Source organism: Brugia malayi, assembly GCF_000002995.4.
Source record: "Brugia malayi strain FR3 genome assembly, contig: Bm_v4_ChrX_scaffold_001, whole genome shotgun sequence".
Classification (NCBI taxonomy): domain Eukaryota; kingdom Metazoa; phylum Nematoda; class Chromadorea; order Rhabditida; family Onchocercidae; genus Brugia; species Brugia malayi.
This window is the reverse complement of record NW_025062479.1, coordinates 5,051,276-5,069,026: the sequence shown is the minus strand read 5'-3', so window position 1 is coordinate 5,069,026 and position 17,751 is coordinate 5,051,276. Positions and strand designations below refer to the sequence as shown.

The 17,751-nt window shown below is 34.5% G+C and overlaps 2 protein-coding genes across 3 annotated transcripts; one reads left to right on the top strand and one right to left on the bottom strand.

Annotated features, from left to right (window-relative positions):
- Window positions 1–4,666: 4,666 nt before the first annotated feature.
- On the bottom strand, window positions 4,667–7,056 carry Bm7509 (Uncharacterized protein; the record flags this gene model as incomplete). Its single annotated transcript, XM_001899312.2, has 8 exons — window positions 4,667–4,732; window positions 4,857–4,982; window positions 5,051–5,149; window positions 5,608–5,714; window positions 5,925–6,050; window positions 6,249–6,391; window positions 6,464–6,587; window positions 7,041–7,056. 8 exons carry the CDS (start codon window positions 7,054–7,056, stop codon window positions 4,667–4,669), a joined length of 807 nt encoding a protein of 268 aa, XP_001899347.2.
- Window positions 7,057–8,168: 1,112 nt separating this feature from the next.
- On the top strand, window positions 8,169–16,749 carry Bm13687 (Uncharacterized protein; the record flags this gene model as incomplete). 2 transcript variants are annotated; one of them, XM_043073677.1, is made up of 17 exons in its annotated part: window positions 8,169–8,330; window positions 8,571–8,826; window positions 8,907–9,273; window positions 9,368–9,600; window positions 9,911–10,059; window positions 10,274–10,372; window positions 10,448–10,618; window positions 10,702–10,813; window positions 11,099–11,235; window positions 11,464–11,598; window positions 11,711–12,019; window positions 12,368–12,529; window positions 12,619–12,681; window positions 12,776–12,959; window positions 13,020–13,408; window positions 13,587–13,706; window positions 16,660–16,749. In XM_043073677.1, 17 exons carry the CDS (start codon window positions 8,169–8,171, stop codon window positions 16,747–16,749), a joined length of 3,138 nt encoding a protein of 1,045 aa, XP_042929611.1. The 2 variants fall into 2 exon arrangements, with proteins under 2 accessions (XP_042929611.1, XP_001899348.1); XM_001899313.1 differs by lacking the exon at window positions 16,660–16,749 and adding an exon at window positions 13,910–14,038.
- Between the last annotated feature and the right edge of the window lie 1,002 nt (window positions 16,750–17,751).

Sequence of the window (17,751 nt, the reverse complement as noted above, 5' to 3'; positions counted from 1 at the left end):
GTCGGAATAATTTTGCATTAAATCCATATGATAGGAATTTTTAAACTAGAGATTGTCTTATTTGAATATTCCTTAGACAAATACGAAACTGTTTCAACTTTATATATTAAGTGAAAAATCACTTATCTGACACTATATTCCAGATACTAAGCTCATGCGCATTGTCTGGAATGCCAAGTATTATCGGATATCTTTAAAAGATAGTGAAAGGAAACGATGCTTGGCGATGAGCAAAAGCGTTGTTTTAACATGAAATGGAATTATCCCTTTGTCAGACTGCCAATTAAGTCTTCATATTCATCAGTGAACTGTTAGCCTCCATGTACATCACTGAACTGTTCCACGACTAATAAATATTTCAGTGAAAATAAATTTGAATGACAAACTTGCATTATTATTTGAGATACAGTTATTTCATATAATTTTTATGGCAAAATTTGAATTTTATAAAAGACAAAACTGATCTTAAAAAATATGTGTTCTTTCAAACACAGTCAACATTACCGCAATAATTAGCACTTATATAAATGATATCCAAAATAATATCTATCAAATTTTATTGTAAATTATTTCATTTCTTAAAATAATCTCGAGAGTCTTCAAATAGCTTACAAAATATATCAAATAAAATTGTATTAGTCCATAATACTAAAATTTCTCTTAATTCAACATTAGAAATGTAAAACTGTTTTAAATTGCATCTCATGCAAGCAGTCATTATTCTAACACTAATGTTTCTGTTGTAACTGAGCTTATCTGTTTGGAAAATTTATGTGAGGTTATGTGACAAAGGTTGTTTAATATGTTAAAAGTATTTTGCAATAAGGGCCATTGGAATAATGAATGTAACATTTACCCCACACTCAAACTCCAGATGGAACGTTTAAGGAAAATCACTGCATGTTTCAAATGTCTTTGAACAGCATGCAACAAGTGATTGCTAAAAAGGGAAACTTTTGTGCTTCCATTATAAACGTTCACACAGTACGGCACTGTGTATCTTACTTGCAAGAAAGTTAAGCAAACAGTGGATTCCAACAAGGAAAAACTGGATTCGCTCACAATCGCTAATTCTGTTACCGAAAAGGAAATTCAAGAAATAAATGTTATCGATCCCAGGCGCCCAGAAATTTAGCTCTATTTGATATTGCTTCTCAATTATTGTTCATAGCAAAGGAATTGGCATATTGATTAAATCTATAAAGAACCAAAGAAATGGAGCTAAACACTGCTTCATTTGGAAATAAGACAACAAAAACGTATCTTACTATTGGAATAAGGAAATAATCCAATTAGATGCAGTAACAGTTTCCTACTTGACGAATGTAATTACAAGTAGTTGGTCTAAACAAAAAGGGATTATCGAAGATAAAGAAATAAAATCAATTAAGCAACTTCAAAGGCCAATGGAAACAACCGGACATTCTCATGGTTGCTTATCACTTCTTTAAGTTTATTCAGTTCGACAAAGTAGAGAACTTAAGATACGGATCTTCCTTGATCCATACAAAGGTTGAATCTATGCTAGTTGTAAGTGGATATATAAATGAAGTTCACAACAATAAAACCATATCAGTGGACCATGCTTATCTAGTCAATACCATCAATATTCTAAACGTTTTCGGAAACTGGAATTAATTGGCATTTAAGATAAAACAAATGCTGGCAATGATGAAAAGTAACAAACAAACTATCACTAGGAACGAGGAAGATGTCAAGAATCTGTTGGCCTTGGAAAGACTCAAAGAACCAACTGAGCAATAATTTCGGACTTTGCTTTGGAAGATTAAAGTCGTTAATTAGAAGGCTGCAAATGAAACCTCAATTACCGGGTCGATATAATGAAACCATTAACTCAATTCCAGTATAATCGAGAAAGTATCACCGGAAGTGAATGAGGTTTTTATTATCTACCCCACCACAAAGAATTAGCACCCAATAAAACCACAGCAAAACTGCGAATCGTTTATGACATCAGCTGATTGTAAAGGAATGAAAAGTTTCAATAATGTTTTATATCGGCAGCAGATAACACTTCCTGATTTAATTGAAGTACTGTTACGCTTTCGCACGATGAAAAATGTGATAATAGCATATGTAGGAAAGGCATTCTTGCAAATAGAATTGCATCCAACGGACAGAAACCACTAACTTAAGTAAATTTTGACGATTGTGTCATATTGCGTCCAACTGACTTCATATTGTCGAACGCTCCTCTAATTATGCCTACTTGCATGAGTTTATCCTTCATAAATTGACAAACAAAAACATTCAAGAAAAACTCGTGCAGTAATAGACGAATACATTAAAGGCCCTTGATACCTTCTGGGGAATATGGAAAGACGAGTAGCTGACTAGTCTTAAAGAGAGGACCTAAAGAGAACATTCCTCTCCAAGCAATGTAGTAAGAAGAGCTCCTCATGAGGGAGAGACTGTGTTAATAAATGAACTAGAAATTCCCCGTGGCATGTGGAAATTAGCCAGGATAAAGCAAATTAAAAGAAGAACGGATGGAGAAGAAACAAATGTCTCAATAGAATTACCACAAAGAAACTCAACGGACAAATATGCTGTAGCCACTGGAATCAACAAGGAAGGAAATTCGGATTCTCAACTAATAGTATTCCACAAATCAATTCAAAGTGTTGACAAACAAGAACCTGTCGCTCGACGAACTAGAAATGCTATGAACCGACACATTCAAACAAAGCTGTCCAACCATCCTTAAAGTATCCAGCTCCTTCAATCAGGAATGCCACGAACTCGAAAGAATCTCGCGAGCCTCCAAATAACTTATAAAATATATTAAATAAAAATATACTAATCCATAATACTAAAACCTGTCTTAATTGGACATTAGAAATGTAAAACTACTTCAAACTGCCTCACATAAGCAATCATTATGCCAAGACTCATCTTCCCATTATAGCCGAGCTTATGTGCTTATCTAGAAAATTTCAACAGTCAACAAAGGGTATGTGCATTGTTTAATATGTTAAAAACTACTCCTTTGTTCTAATTCAAATTTACTTACGACGTTGAAATACTGTAAAGCTTTTCCATGCTAATAGTGATTCCTGGAGGAATTGACAATGTTAAAATCCAACCCTTACTACATGAAGAGAAAAGATCATCTGATAGCTAGCTCTTACCTCAATGTAATCATGCGCTTGTTGCAAGTGAGTGCTAACTGCATATGGAATTAACTTGTCTAGATAGTTTTTTTGTACCAACACGTTATAGTTCGACTGCTCTCCCGCGCTCATTTAATTCAGTTCATTTAAATCCCTTAAGTTCCCCATCAATTCATTCATTTTCTTCAGTTCATTTGTAGATACTCTAGGAATTATCACCGTATTGTTGCTATAGATTAATACTTGTGTATCGTGGCTGCAAAAGCATTACAATAGGCTTTTCATTCAACGCATTCGTCTATATCAATTACAGCAAGAAACAAAGGCTCTTGAACATAAGAAAGTTCAATTCTGCTCTGAGCCAGAAGTTAGACTGAACCCCCCAGTTTCACAACAAGCAGTGGTGCAATAGCAGTGATTGCAGCGGTGCAGTGAAAGTACGACAACTTAGCCTACATTTAGTGGACTGTCGGTATTATTTATATTATATAAGCGCGATATTATATAATATCATTAAAGAACAATAAAGCTATTGCCATGACGTGTGGAGTTATGACAACACCTATTAAAAACTTCCCCTGACAATAAATACTACTACAAAGCAACAGTTTGATATCAACTAGCCATCTTGATTTTGCAAATCTCAGGTCTAGCACATGTTAAGCTGTAATATATGTCCATTCTAGATTTGATAGTTATGTTATTGCAACTACCACAAACTTACTCCGAAGCTACCAAACACTACCATCTACTTTCAGGGAAAATAATTACCACCACTAATACAAGTGACCTTAACAGAATTACAAATGCAAAACCATCGCAACAATTGAGAACCATTTTCATTTAATTTAAATTACTCGTGACTACCCAGTCACCACAAATCCTCGGAGCATGGGAGAGGACCCCACTTTTTGCCTCGCTGCTCAGCCCACAAAAATTATAACACAAGTGTCAAAACAACCCTGTAGTAAAAAATTAGTGGAATTTGAAGGGAGGAAAAGAACTTCAAAACTTCTTTTTCTTCATAAACGGGAAACAAAAAACTTCTATCCTAAATGAAATACCAGCTTCAAAATCTCCACTACTCACTTGTTTTCGAATAAGTAGTAAAAACTTTTGATTCGATAAAAATGACATAAAATATAAGTTTTGTCAGTTTATTCCGGTATTTCTAATACAGTTGTGACACTGGAAGTTATCACCATCAAAAAATTAATTTGTCCACAATGATGGTCAATTTAGAGCAGACGATCACTAAAATATAATAAAAACAATGCTGCTGTAAGTAATGTTGCGAACTGCGCAAACATACAAGTAAATAATCATAAGCAGAAGTAAACTAACAACATCTGAATATTAAATTTCATGAACAAAATTGAACACTTCCAAATTAATCAAAAATATTTCATTACGACTAAGGCACCATCATTAGAACGCATAATATGCAAATTTTATGCAATTATTGGTAATGCTTTCCAATTATTGTATATATTCATATTACAAATGAATACAATCTCGGATTTTAAGAAAGGCTACTCCACAAAGGATGAGCATTTTTTTTTCTCTTCACCACATCCAATTCTGCTGTAGAATGTGGGCTGAAAGGATTAAGTTTCAGTGAAGATTTGAGATAATAATAGATCAAGAAAAATCCTCAATTTCCGAAACGTTGCACCTAAACCCTAAAGCAAAGTATAAGAAGTTTTTATTATTGTATAGAACCTGTAGGTCGTAAGTAACACTTTTATCTTCATCATCAGAATCACTTGACCCATCGTTTAATATGCCTGGTCCAGAGGTAACTGCATTTGAGTGCCCAGAATCCTTCGAAACAAATTTCGCAAAACACTTAATTGAACAAATAAGACAAAAAGCTTTTAACACAAAAAACTTGCACTATGTGGAAAAAAACTAACACTGTCACAAACGCGAACAGGCCTTTTACTTACAGGAATACGATAACTGTGTGAAGAACATGTTCCACATACGACATTACCACAAGCGCGACAGTGATGCTGAAAAGTTACAAAAAAGATGTAAATTTATTAAAAATTCTTTTTTTCTTTATCTTATCCCATCCTCAAATCGTCGATCCTTTGGAAGACTTTATTCTTCAGCCACTGACTGCTAGAAATAATCTCGTACTACATTACTATTTGATTAAGCATAAGTTACAAGTAACAACAATGAAAATGCATAAATAGAAATTTCAAAGCATAAAGATGAAAAATCTTTCCCACCGCAGTCAACTATCAAAGAACTGGTATTGAAGGCCTTGACGTTACACAAGAATGAGAACAAAACTAAAAGATCAAAACCTATTTTCTGTTGTTCGCAGAAAGATTAACCTTATTGTACCGTAAATGTCTTCATAAATGACAACATTTTTTTTTCTTCAACAACAAATAATTTTAGAAAACAACAATATGGAATAAAAACGCTACTAAATAAAACTGAATTATTGAGAACACACCCTGCGCTGTATGACGGTAAACTGTGTCCTTTGACAAGCCATGCACTTAGTCGCTTCACCATCAGGCACCCAAACTGCAGCATGCTCAGTTGCAGGTTTTTTTCCACCTAGAACAATTTGAGGCTTGATACAGTAATTGTTCTTGACAACATGCTTGAATGTCCATAAGGAAAAAATGACGCCATACAAACTGCCCAACGTTTATTGCACAAAATCCAACTTTTTAATTGAGTTCAAACTAACAGTAATAAAAAGGATTTAACGTTTAAATTAATTGAGTGTAAAAATGAAGCTACAGATCTCAAAGAATATGCTACCTCGGGTAAGAATATCATGTACGCAACGTTCAATGTGTAAAATCCATTCCTTCTTCTCTGTACTTGTTGCTGCGAAAACAGCGAATGACTTCAATCTTGTTTTAATGAGCCAACCATTCCTCATGTCTTAATGCAAATTACATGAATAAGTGGAAGGCATACATTAACTTCCAAATAATATTCGAATTTCTGGAAGACATATTTGATCATCGTTCCTTATGGCTGGAATTTGTAGAGGTATCTTCATTAATAAAAAACTGTTTTTCAATCCAGCGCCTGGATCAAACATTTATTCAAACAGAAAAGGAAAAAAAAACACCTCACCTCCCTCATCGTCAAGATCTTGTAGCTGCACCTCTTCCAGTGGAATTACATGCTGTTTGTTGTAACGTTTTTTTGAGATTAAAATATTGCCATACACCAAAATATCGTTGAAAAGGAAAAACTGGCGCGGTTTAGGTTTTTTCCTAAAAGTAACTATAACTGGCAATCTTCATTTGCGAATAAAATTCATTGAACTTCCCAATGACTACACTTACCTACACATTTTCACCAATACTCCCTCACCGACCAAAACCCGTCCGTATGCTGCCAACTGTTGACCAGTACTTCCGAAACAAGCCTCAACATTTAAAATACGGCGAGTATTTACTTCACTATTTACTGAAAAATAAGTTTATATTTTTATATTTGGAATAAATGGCAAGTGCTTTAAAAGCTTTAAAAGATTTTAATTAAAAACCAAATGGTACTTGCTTGCTTTAGCACTAATAAACCTAAGCTTTACTTTAACTATAATCCAAATTACGCTAAATAAGCAGCCTTGGCTTATTTAAGAGCTTTAATAGCCACAGTCAAAGCTGGTGTATTACAAATAAAACTGACAATTTCTTTTGTTCAAAGTGTTACTGATATTCGAACAACGTACTTTTATCTTAATCAGATACAGTCAGAACAGAAATTATTTTCCTCTCAAACTAATGGTGTTTTGTTTTTCGTCTTTTTTCTTGTTTTTCGCTTTCATTCGTAGCAGATTTGTTGTGAGAAATAATCGAAAAAAATATGAAGTGCTGACAATTTGGATTAAAACTTGGATTAGAATCTATAAGGACAAACCTAAACGGTCAACCATTGCTGTCTCACCACTATATAATTCGAACCTGGAAATGACTTCAAGACTTACTACACAAGCTGATCAAGGTTGTTCAAAAGTGTTTAAAACAGTTTCAGTTGGCAAAAGCGAAGAATCAAACAAAAGAATGAAAGCAAAATATCAGTTCGACGTGTCCGATAAGAATCGATAACTATAAAAAGTATCCGAAATGCAGTTGACACTTTCTGAAATCAGCCAACCAAACATCTACTTCGCACGGCATCATCCTCTCCAATCGTGTATTCCCTTCTTAAAACTTCTCACCTCAGTAAATTATCCTGTCAAAAGAAGTTACCCATAATCTACGCCATCAGCAAACATCCCACACCGCGGTGGACTCCATTCGCCAGAATCACCAACTTTCTCTACGTCCCCCTTCTATACCACATCACAGAGTAGAATACATTGTCTTACAATCAGTCGTTTTACGATCCATATACGTAAACACGCACTTCGTGTTCCGGCAACTCGCTCTTGAACCTGTCACATCCCCAGTATTTTGACATTGTCGGTGCTGTGGCGTGATATACTCCTCCCGGTACGGTTGTTATCGGGTTATTGTTTGCGTTTCAGTTGATAATTTTTTATCACTCAGTGACCACATTATCTCCTCTTATCTTCAGTAATCATAAACATGGTGACATCGTTTTCTTGCTGTATCATCAAATTACACGTCCTGCATTGCTTCGGGTGTAATATTCGGCGGAGGAGACGTGGGGTGAATCACCTGAGACCGAATGTTTTCATTTCAGGACGTTGACTTGCCTTTCTAACATTCGAGTTGTCGAGTGTTGGGAGGAAGGATGTTTTAGATGGTGTAGAGGGGGGTAGGTAGGTGGAGTTTTTAAAACACGTTTCTGGACTCATTATAGATAGATTTCCTTGGTCGTCTTTTCCTGAAATATTACGCAAATTTGATGGCTCATTTTGTTGGTCGTTTCTGTTATTGATTTTCTTTTTGTATTAAAATGACTTGTGGAAATTATCATTCCTCACAGTGTCTGTGAGGTTCCGATCGGATATAAACATGTACAATAGCGGAGAATTATTTCAATGTACAAACAAATAATCAGTTATAATTTCCTGGAAATATGCCCCTGCGATTGGATGTGAAAAAGAAATTGTTGGCCAGATCAGATCGCGTCAAATGCGTTGATTTACATCCAGTCGAAACATGGATGCTTGTGGCACTTTACAATGGCAATGTTCACATATGGAATTATGAAAATCAACAGCTCGTGAAGTCTTTCGAGGTTTTTGTCCTTTAATAATTTCTGAGTTTTTTAAATGTGGAGAACTAAACTTGTATTCAAATTCTTTGAACATATTGTTCCAAAATTCATAAGTTGTATGATTTAACTTAATATGTTTCAATCTTTATAGTCTCAGTTAGAGAATTATGCTGTTAGATGTCGTGCTGCTTTGAACATATACAACAGCAGTGACATACGCTTTATACCGTTCTTCGTTGACTAATGAAACGCCTTCATTAGGTTTGCGAACTACCAGTGCGATGCGCAAAATTTGTCCCGCGCAAAAATTGGGTAATAACAGGATCGGATGATATGCATGTGCGTGTTTTTAATTACAATACACTGGAACGTGTACATCAATTTGAAGCACATTCTGATTATTTACGTTCTATTGCCGTCCATCCATCTCAGTCTTTCATTCTGACCTCAAGTGATGATATGCTCATTAAACTTTGGGACTGGGATAATAAATGGAGTGTGAAGCAGACTTTTGAAGGTTATTTTCTAGATTTCGTTTTTGAATGCTGGAATCCAGACATGGTAGTTTAATTCATTAATGTCATAACTTCATTTCAGGCCATACCCATTATGTAATGCAGTTGGTTATCAATCCAAAAGATAACAATACTTTTGCAACTGCCTCACTTGACAAGACAGTGAAAGTTTGGCAGTTTGGTAGCCATACAGCAAATTTCACTTTGGAGGGTCATGAAAAAGGTGTAAATTGTATCGATTATTATCATGGTGGTGATAGACCATATCTGATTTCGGGTGCAGATGATCGCCTTGTTAAAATATGGGATTACCAGAATAAAACATGTGTTGCTACTTTGGATGGACATGCACAGAATGTGTCAGCGGTTTGCTTCCACCCTGAGTTACCGGTTATTATCACTGGTTCGGAAGATTCGACAGTTAGGTTGTGGCATGCCAGTACATATAGGTTCGTTACAGAATCCGTTGTATTGCAGTACATCGTGTTATAAATTATTGTGGTAAGTCAAAATTAACTGTTTTATGTTTTTGTGTACATGTAGATTGGAGACGACTCTCAATTATGGCCTTGAACGTGTTTGGTGCATTCACGCCTTACGCGGTTCAAATACAATTGCTATCGGCTATGATGAAGGTTCGGTAACAGTTAAATTGGGTAGGGAAGAACCAGCAGTTAGTATGGACTCGAGTGGAAAAATTTTATGGGCCAAGCATTCTGAAATGCAACAAGCTAATTTGAAGACACTTGATGCTGCTGCGCTAGAACAAATGCAAGGTTGCTTTATTATTCACAAACAAATCTGTTCGAAAATTCATTTTTTTAATTAAATTTGCTTGAAGCAACTGTCATTTATTTGTATATTCTCTCATGCAACTATCATATTTTGATTTTCTATGGCCTTTATTTTTTTCACATTTAATAACTGCTTCCAGTTCTATTTAGCATCATCCCATGGATGGTCTTTCGCAAATTTGTTCATTCGTTGCGAATACCATCCAGCACTTCATTTGTTTAACATTTTTCTATAATTTTATGTTGATTTCTTCCAAATTTTGTAATTTTTGATTTTCTGTTTTTATTGCAGATGGAGAGCGTATTTTACTGTCGATAAAAGATGTAGGTTCTTGCGAAATATATCCCCAAACACTGGCTCATAATTCTAACGGACGTTATGTAGTTGCTTGTGGTGATGGTGAATATATTGTTTACACTGCCATGGCTTTGCGTAACAAGGTACTTCGAAGGATATATTTCCCATATCTAATATTTTTCATAAAGTATTTAAATTACGATCTAGGTAAAAATTGACTGGAAACGTTAGCAAATTCATGAACATTATTTTTTGAGTTACTCCTGAAAGCTAATTTGTCAGGGTATTTATAGTTTGGTTACTACTATGCATAATACAGATATATTGTCAGCGTAAAAACATTTTCGAATATTCCAGGCTTTTGGCTCCGGTTTAGAATTTGTATGGGGTGCCGACCCTTCAGAATATGCTGTTCGTGAATCGACATCTAGTATTAAAATTTTCAAAAATTTCAAGGTCTGTTTTATTTTTAAATGCGTGGTTCATCCAGGTGCTTTCTCTTTCGCTATCCCAAGCATTTATGATTTACAGGAAGTGCGCACGTTACGTCCTGATGTGATTATGGAAGGCATAGAAGGTGGACCACTCGTTGCTGCTCGTTCTGCGAATGCTTTATGCTTTTTTGACTGGGAAACAGGATCTTTAATCCGTCGAATAGAGATATCAGCCAAACATGTTTATTGGTCTGACAATGCTGAAATGGTACACTTTAAAACAATCTGTTTTATGGTTTGCGAAGTATAGTCAGTTTTTTTTTCTCAATTATAACAAAACGCTGATTATAGGTTGCAATTGCAAGTGAAGATGCATTTTACATATTGAAATATAATAAAGAAGCAGTTGAAAATGTAACAGCAGCTGATATTGACGGCATAGAGGATGCTTTCGACGTCGTCGGTATGTAGATTTTTACAAAGAACAACCACATTGTTCTATTTATTAAATTGTATATCACTTCGCGAAAAATAGAGAAGATAGAGTTTTTGATGTTTCTCATCATATTTCACTACTGCGTATGTGCGCGCTGAAGATTTTTTGCACTCACAGTGGACATTTAACATAAAAGATATTTCTAAAGAAATAAAATTGGTTTAAGTCAAGTAGAAACTTTCAATGTTCACAATTTCATCTTAAAGAAGTGTTTTAGTAGCAGTTGTTTTCGTTTTTATTTATGTATTTCAGGTGAAGTACAGGAAAGTATTAAAACAGCAATATGGATTGGTGATTGCTTCATATTTACGACTGACTTAAACCGACTAAACTATTATGTAGGGGGTGAAATAGTAACTATTGCCCATATGGATCGTCCTCTGTATTTAGTGAGTTTAATGAGAAACTTTCATTTAATAAAGTATCATAACCATGACCATTAACATAATAAGCAGTTCCAAATTTTGAAGATGTTACCAGTAACAGTGGAAATGATTTTTTTCTATCAGTTTTTGAACAAGATTTTAAAAATATTTCAGTTCTACAATTTTTTCTGTTTGTGATACCCAAAATATTTTCGGATCGCATTGCCGTATTCATTTTTTCCATACTTTTAGCTGGGTTATACTCCAAAAGAAAGCAGACTATACTTATGCGATAAAGACCATAATTTCGTCTCATATCGTTTGCTGTTATCAGTACTCGAATACCAAACTGCAGTTATGCGTCGGGATTTTGACACAGCGAATACTGTAAGTGGTACTTGATAACATAAAAATCGGTATTAGTTAAATTTAGAAATTCAGTATTGAATCCTGAATTTTAAATATTGACGTTTCTTGCAAGCAGTACCAAATTTTAAAGATGTTGCCAGTAATACCGCGTGATCATCGAACTCGTGTAGCGCACTTTTTGGAGAAACAAGGATTCCGGAAGCAAGCTTTAGTGGTTAGTCAGGATCCAGACCATCGTTTTGAGCTTGCTCTCTCCCTTGGAGATTTAAAACTAGCGTATGATCTTGCCGTGATTGCTGATTCGGAGGAAAAATGGCGACAACTTTCTCAAGCAGCTACACTGCAGAGCGAACTTATGTTAGCCGGGGAGTGTCTTGGTCGGGCACGGGATTATGGTGGATTATTATTGCTGGCTACATCTGCTGGATCGGTTGCATTGGTAGTGTTTCTTGAATTGTCCTGTCTGACTATGTTAGGTTTCTAAGAGTTGTAATCGATATTAGTGGTCTTTCGTGATGCCGAATTATTTCAAGGTAGCGGTACTGGTTGTTCATATTTCAGTATTAGCGTGATGCGTATCTTAGTCCGATTGTATATTAAGTCTACTTGTACAGTTTGCCATTAGTTGACATTAGCTGTCTTCTGCCTATATTTAGTGGAGAAAAAAAAAAAAACGATATTTGCAAAATAGACATGAAATAAGACACATTATATTAACTTGTCCTGTCTTTTGTTGAACTGTAGTGGTCAGAACAAGTAAATTTCGCTGACCATCCCCATTTTTTAGCTATCTAAGTTGGCATCCGATGCAGAGCTTTCGGCGCAACATAACTCATCATTCCTTTCATACCTTCTGCTCGGAGACTTGGACAGATGTTTGGAAATTTTGATTTTAACTAACCGCCTTCCGGAGGCTGCATTTTTTGCACGCACATACTGTCCGTCTCAGGTTAGTATAGGCACATTTAACATCGTTGTAGTTCTTGATGTTGCTTTTTTTGTCGCAAGAAATCTAAGTCTAGAAATTTCATATTTCAGGTTGATCGCGTTGTGTCGTTATGGAAAGAGAAGATTTCCTGTAGGATATTAGAGGGACAGAAGGTTTTTCATATATTTTGGCATCCTTAACTGTTTTTTTTTTTTTTTTTTTTAGAAATTTGGTCTTTTTTTTTTTAGATTAACATCTTTGTTGCAGAACATTGGTGAAAGTCTCGCTCAGCCATCAAAATATCCCAATCTTTTCTCGGGTTTTAATGAAACACTAAAAGCTGAGCGGTTCCTCAAAGAATTAACGAAATTGCCAATTAAAGCATCGGCGCGCCCACCAATTAATACAGAGCGTAATATTCTTGGAGAAATGGCGGAGGCAGAAAAATCAGGTTGGTGAATTATTAACAAAATCGAAAAGTGTTGAAATTTGTTATAAGGATGTGTTTCAGGTGCGCTAATTTTTAATGAAGATGGAGGTGCAGAATTGTTGAGAAACGAAAATGCTGTTCTGGATAGCCGGATTATAGAAGCATGTAATACTGCGACCGATTCAGCTTTTTTGTCTGGAAATGTACAGACTATTCTAAATTCCTCGAGAGCACTGCTGACGACTTCAACTACTCCACTGTCACAAATTTCGTCCAAGATTATGCACAAGTCTTCCACAACTCCAGATTCTCAAACTGATTCAACAGCTGTAACAAGCGATTCTTCCAAGTCCCTGTCAGGACAATATATTTACACAAAACCACTGTCTCATATGTCTCATATCTCTTTGGAGATCACGGCTCCAACTGATATAAATTCTGATATTGCTGAAGATAGCGAAGAAGAAGAGGTACCGTTTTTCCACGTGACATTAATAGACGTTTGTATAAGGACGATTCTATTTATATATGATAATTGTGTTATAAAAGGGGAATTGAGATGACGAAGCAAAAAAGACTGCATTCAAGTTCGTACTACAAAATATGTTTTTGTTCAAAAAAAGTGGCGTTTATATTCTTGTACCTCAGGGAAATCTGGTGGATGTAGCCATGGGTCCAGATATTGTACGCGACCGTGCTCGACCAGATATCGTTCCTTCAGACGGAGGACCGGACGTCGTTGAAAGTGCTCTTCAACCGCAACCTGAAGTAAATGCTTTTCTTACATGGAGTATTATTTAATTTCTGCTGTAATTGAAAATCAGTACTCATGCCATATTAGCGAAGCTGTTTGTAGATGCCATATTAGCGAAGCTGTTTGTATTCATTTTCTGAATGGGAAATTTTGTCGAGGTTTTAATGGAATGACATATGTTCTTCCTGTTATTACAGTAGTTTTAATGTATGCTCAGGTGGTGCAAGATGCAGAAATAAGAAATCAAGAGAGAGTAATAGCTTGGAGCGATAACGAAGATGATGATCGGTTTGATGACGATATTGCGTTCAATATTGATGAATTGAGTTTGAAAAATAATGAGTAATACCTTTGGCTGTGTTTCTGAAACACTGCATTCCTTTTTCTTATTATTTTGTTTTAAGATGGGGTTTAGCAGTTTGTTGATGTTTGCTTTGTTACACCAGTATGTGATATGTTATTTTCGGATGAGGAATGTTTCTTTTTTAATTTATAAATACGCACTTTCAAACTGGATTTCTTATTTCTTCATGAAATGTGTCACTGACGACTTTAGGGATTTTTAAATTCTTCAGTTCTTTGTTTTAATATAGCCAGTTTGCTCTAATGAATGAAATTCTAAATTTAATTTGTTGAAGACTTAGAAATTTGCATGTCTCAGACAATTATTTTTTTATCTGAGATTATATCAATTGTGATTGCTGCATTACTGTAGTGGGTACTCCCTTTCATTGATTCCATGTTGGTTACTATTTGTTGATCTTGATTGTATATGTTCAAGAAACATAGCCCCCTAGTAACAACTTCTATAAGACGTACTACTATATAAAACGTTTTTGTATCGCTCATGTCAAGTCTAAATAATCAGAGTTGTTTTTCGTAAACAATGGTGAAAGATTGCTGAAGCATTGGTCGAGACTTTGGATGCATATGCGAAAAAAGTTCAGTCTAGTGGTAGGTTTTGTTAATGATAGTTTAATTTACTTTTGCTCCCGCGAACCCTTCTAACTGCTTTTATTGGTTAGTTCTCATGGAATTTTTTTTGGCATTTGATTTCCACCAGATACTGCTTTGCTGAAAATTACAGAAGTTTACTGGATGAGGATCTGCAATCTTACATAAGTGATTTTGAAAATACTGTAGGTTTTTCTTTTAATTTGCAACTTTAATGTGTAGTCGTAATAACTGATGTTAAGTTGGGTCCCGCCCTTGGGATTCGCCACTCTCAGTATTACTTCCAATCTTTGGTTATGAAAGTAAAATTCCTTGCAATTTGCTGGTTGAGAGTGACAGGAGAAGGGTAACAAGTGGTACGCCTTGTAACTTCTGCTTACAGAAAATATCTGGAAGGAAGGATATCTGTAAAAATGTTCTAAATTTCTGTGATGTCCAACCAATATTGCAGTTCTAAGCCTCTGAAGATTACCTTCATATTTAATAGTGAAATCTAAAGTAGAGTTCCCTAATAACTGAAGTATAAGTCATTTCATCATTATAGTACATAAAATAATTTGATTGGAAGTGTGTGCTTGAAATATGCTAATTGATCTTAAAAATAAAAAAACTTTCATTGTTACATTCGTATGCTCAATTCGTGGACTTTTTTTTTTTAACTTTGCTCCTATAGTTCAGAAACATCCAGTGACTCAGCAAAAAATTTATTCCGAATGTTCACTATTATTAGTTCAGGAACGTAGAATTTTATCTGATTTTACAATTATCAAAATTCATTATGAATTCATGCAAAAAAAAAAGTTTTTAAAGATTAAATTGGAATTTTGGAATTAGTACAAACATACATATAAATAAAATAGTGTGCATGTATATGGACATTTACAACAGTGTATGAATATTTATATGATTAGCTATCGTACGGACTATTTTTGTATTACCTTGTCATTATTATTGTCATCCATATGAATAGATTACGAACTGATTATGAATACCACTATTCTTAATGTCTCACAGTGATAGAAATTTTTAAAGTTTACTAGCGTGATTACTTCAAATGAAAAATATACAGTGGATCGATCAATGGTGACATTCCTTCTATGAAGCATGTAGAATGTTGAGACACAATGAGGAATTTCTAAAAGCTATTTTTCTACAAATTAATGAAACATCAAGTGAATACACAAAGTTTTTTAAATTGTCACTCATTTTAATTTTTTTAGATGAAGTTTCAAATGGACTAAACTTTCATTTATTTATTGAAGTTTAAACATGCGTTACCAGCGGCATATATTTCACCAAAATCTAAATCTTCCGAATTTTGGAGAAGTAATTTATATCAATTCTTGAAAATCCTGTTCGATTTGTATGAAGTAATCTAACTCGACTGCTCTCATCATCTTTAACTTCTCTTTTGCCAAAGAAGAGAGAATTACTAGGAGAAAATTCGCATCCTGAAAATAGTTGTCCTTCATCAGTCAAACTTTTCTGTTACAATATGAAAAGCATTTCTACTTTCTTAAATTGAATTCAGGCGTGTAGCAATATATGTTATGACCATCAATTTTATTAACTGTCTGGAAATGTTATCTTGTTTACTGCTCAGATTTGATTTTCTCTTGGATAGACATTTCATGTCATTGATTATATCAAATTGCAAAGAACAACGAACCTTTTTTTTTCAATTGAAAAGAATGGTATTATTCAGACTAGTAATTTTTACTTTCGAACACGCCTAAAATATTCACTCAATGCATAGATTCAATCTTTAAAATTTCAATTCAGGGATGCAAGTTTTTCATCAAATTACTCTTTGTTGTGGTTGTTACTAAATTATTATGATCAGATTCTTAAATAAATTCAATAGCAATATTTTTAGTATCGTTTGATTGGTAGGTAGGAATGAAGTATAGGAGTAGGTTGTTTGATAATTAATGAAATAAAAACATGTTAAAATTCTAGAATATATGTATGTCTATGTCTATTTGAAATAATTTTGTGAAACGACCTTTTTAGGAAAAAGGAGGGCGAACGGACAAGTGGATGATGGAAGAGGAGCTAGTGAACCAGATAACGATCAAACGACCTCGCTTTTGCCAGCATTAAACTGACTAAACTGATTGCATCAGACGATATCATAAGTTGGGGAAAACGAAAGAAGGGAGGTTGATGGGATGGTAAGGAAAGAGTGAAGAATTTCATCAAAGAGAAGTGAAAACGGGTTCTGCTCTTACCGGGCTCACTTTACTCACCAGAATCCAGAAATCCCTCCTTAACTAACCGATTAACCTAAATTTTTAGCTCATTCACTTATTTTCTATGGCAGTTTTACCAAATTTGCATATTTGATCAACACTTTTGATGACAATAAAATTCATTAGATATTTTCATGGTAATTACAATATCTAAAATACCATTATTAACAATGTGATCGTGAATGCATAATAGTTGATAAATATTAATCCTGAAAAGTATACCGCCAAATAAAGAGTACCATAGATTTTAATGTGTCATATTGTTTAAGATCATCAAATATTTATCACTAGCATTTTAAGCAATCTTTCCGACTTTAAAAACCAGATTTAGCCTTTATGTATTCTAATTAGCATGAGAAAATCATGACTGTGACAAATTCTTCCTATGTAGCAGGAACAAAGGCTGGTAACATTCAGTTAGGACATACTTTTGATTAAATGATTTCCGTTTTGCTGGTGGCGATATCAGCAGTAAACGGCGCCAGAAGCCAAGTGAATGTAATTCCAAAGGACTGAGATTATTTTCTTAATTTGAATATCAAATTAATAAAAAACAATAAAAAATATCTTTTTCGTACCATTTCCGGTTAAAGCCTGTATTTATTTAGAGAAGAAGAGCAAAAATAAAGGAGTTATGCAAGCTGAGACAATAAAAAAACTACTGCGATTTCTGCTAGGCTGGAGGATGCCACTATCCATTCCCTTCAATCGATTACCTCACAAACTGTAAAAAACATTCTTGCTATACCTTTTCATCTTTTTTTCATGATTTCATGGGTAATATTTTGAAAACTAACAAACAAGTGATAAGTAATGGAAAATGCATAGTTATTCAAAATAAGGACTTCGGAAA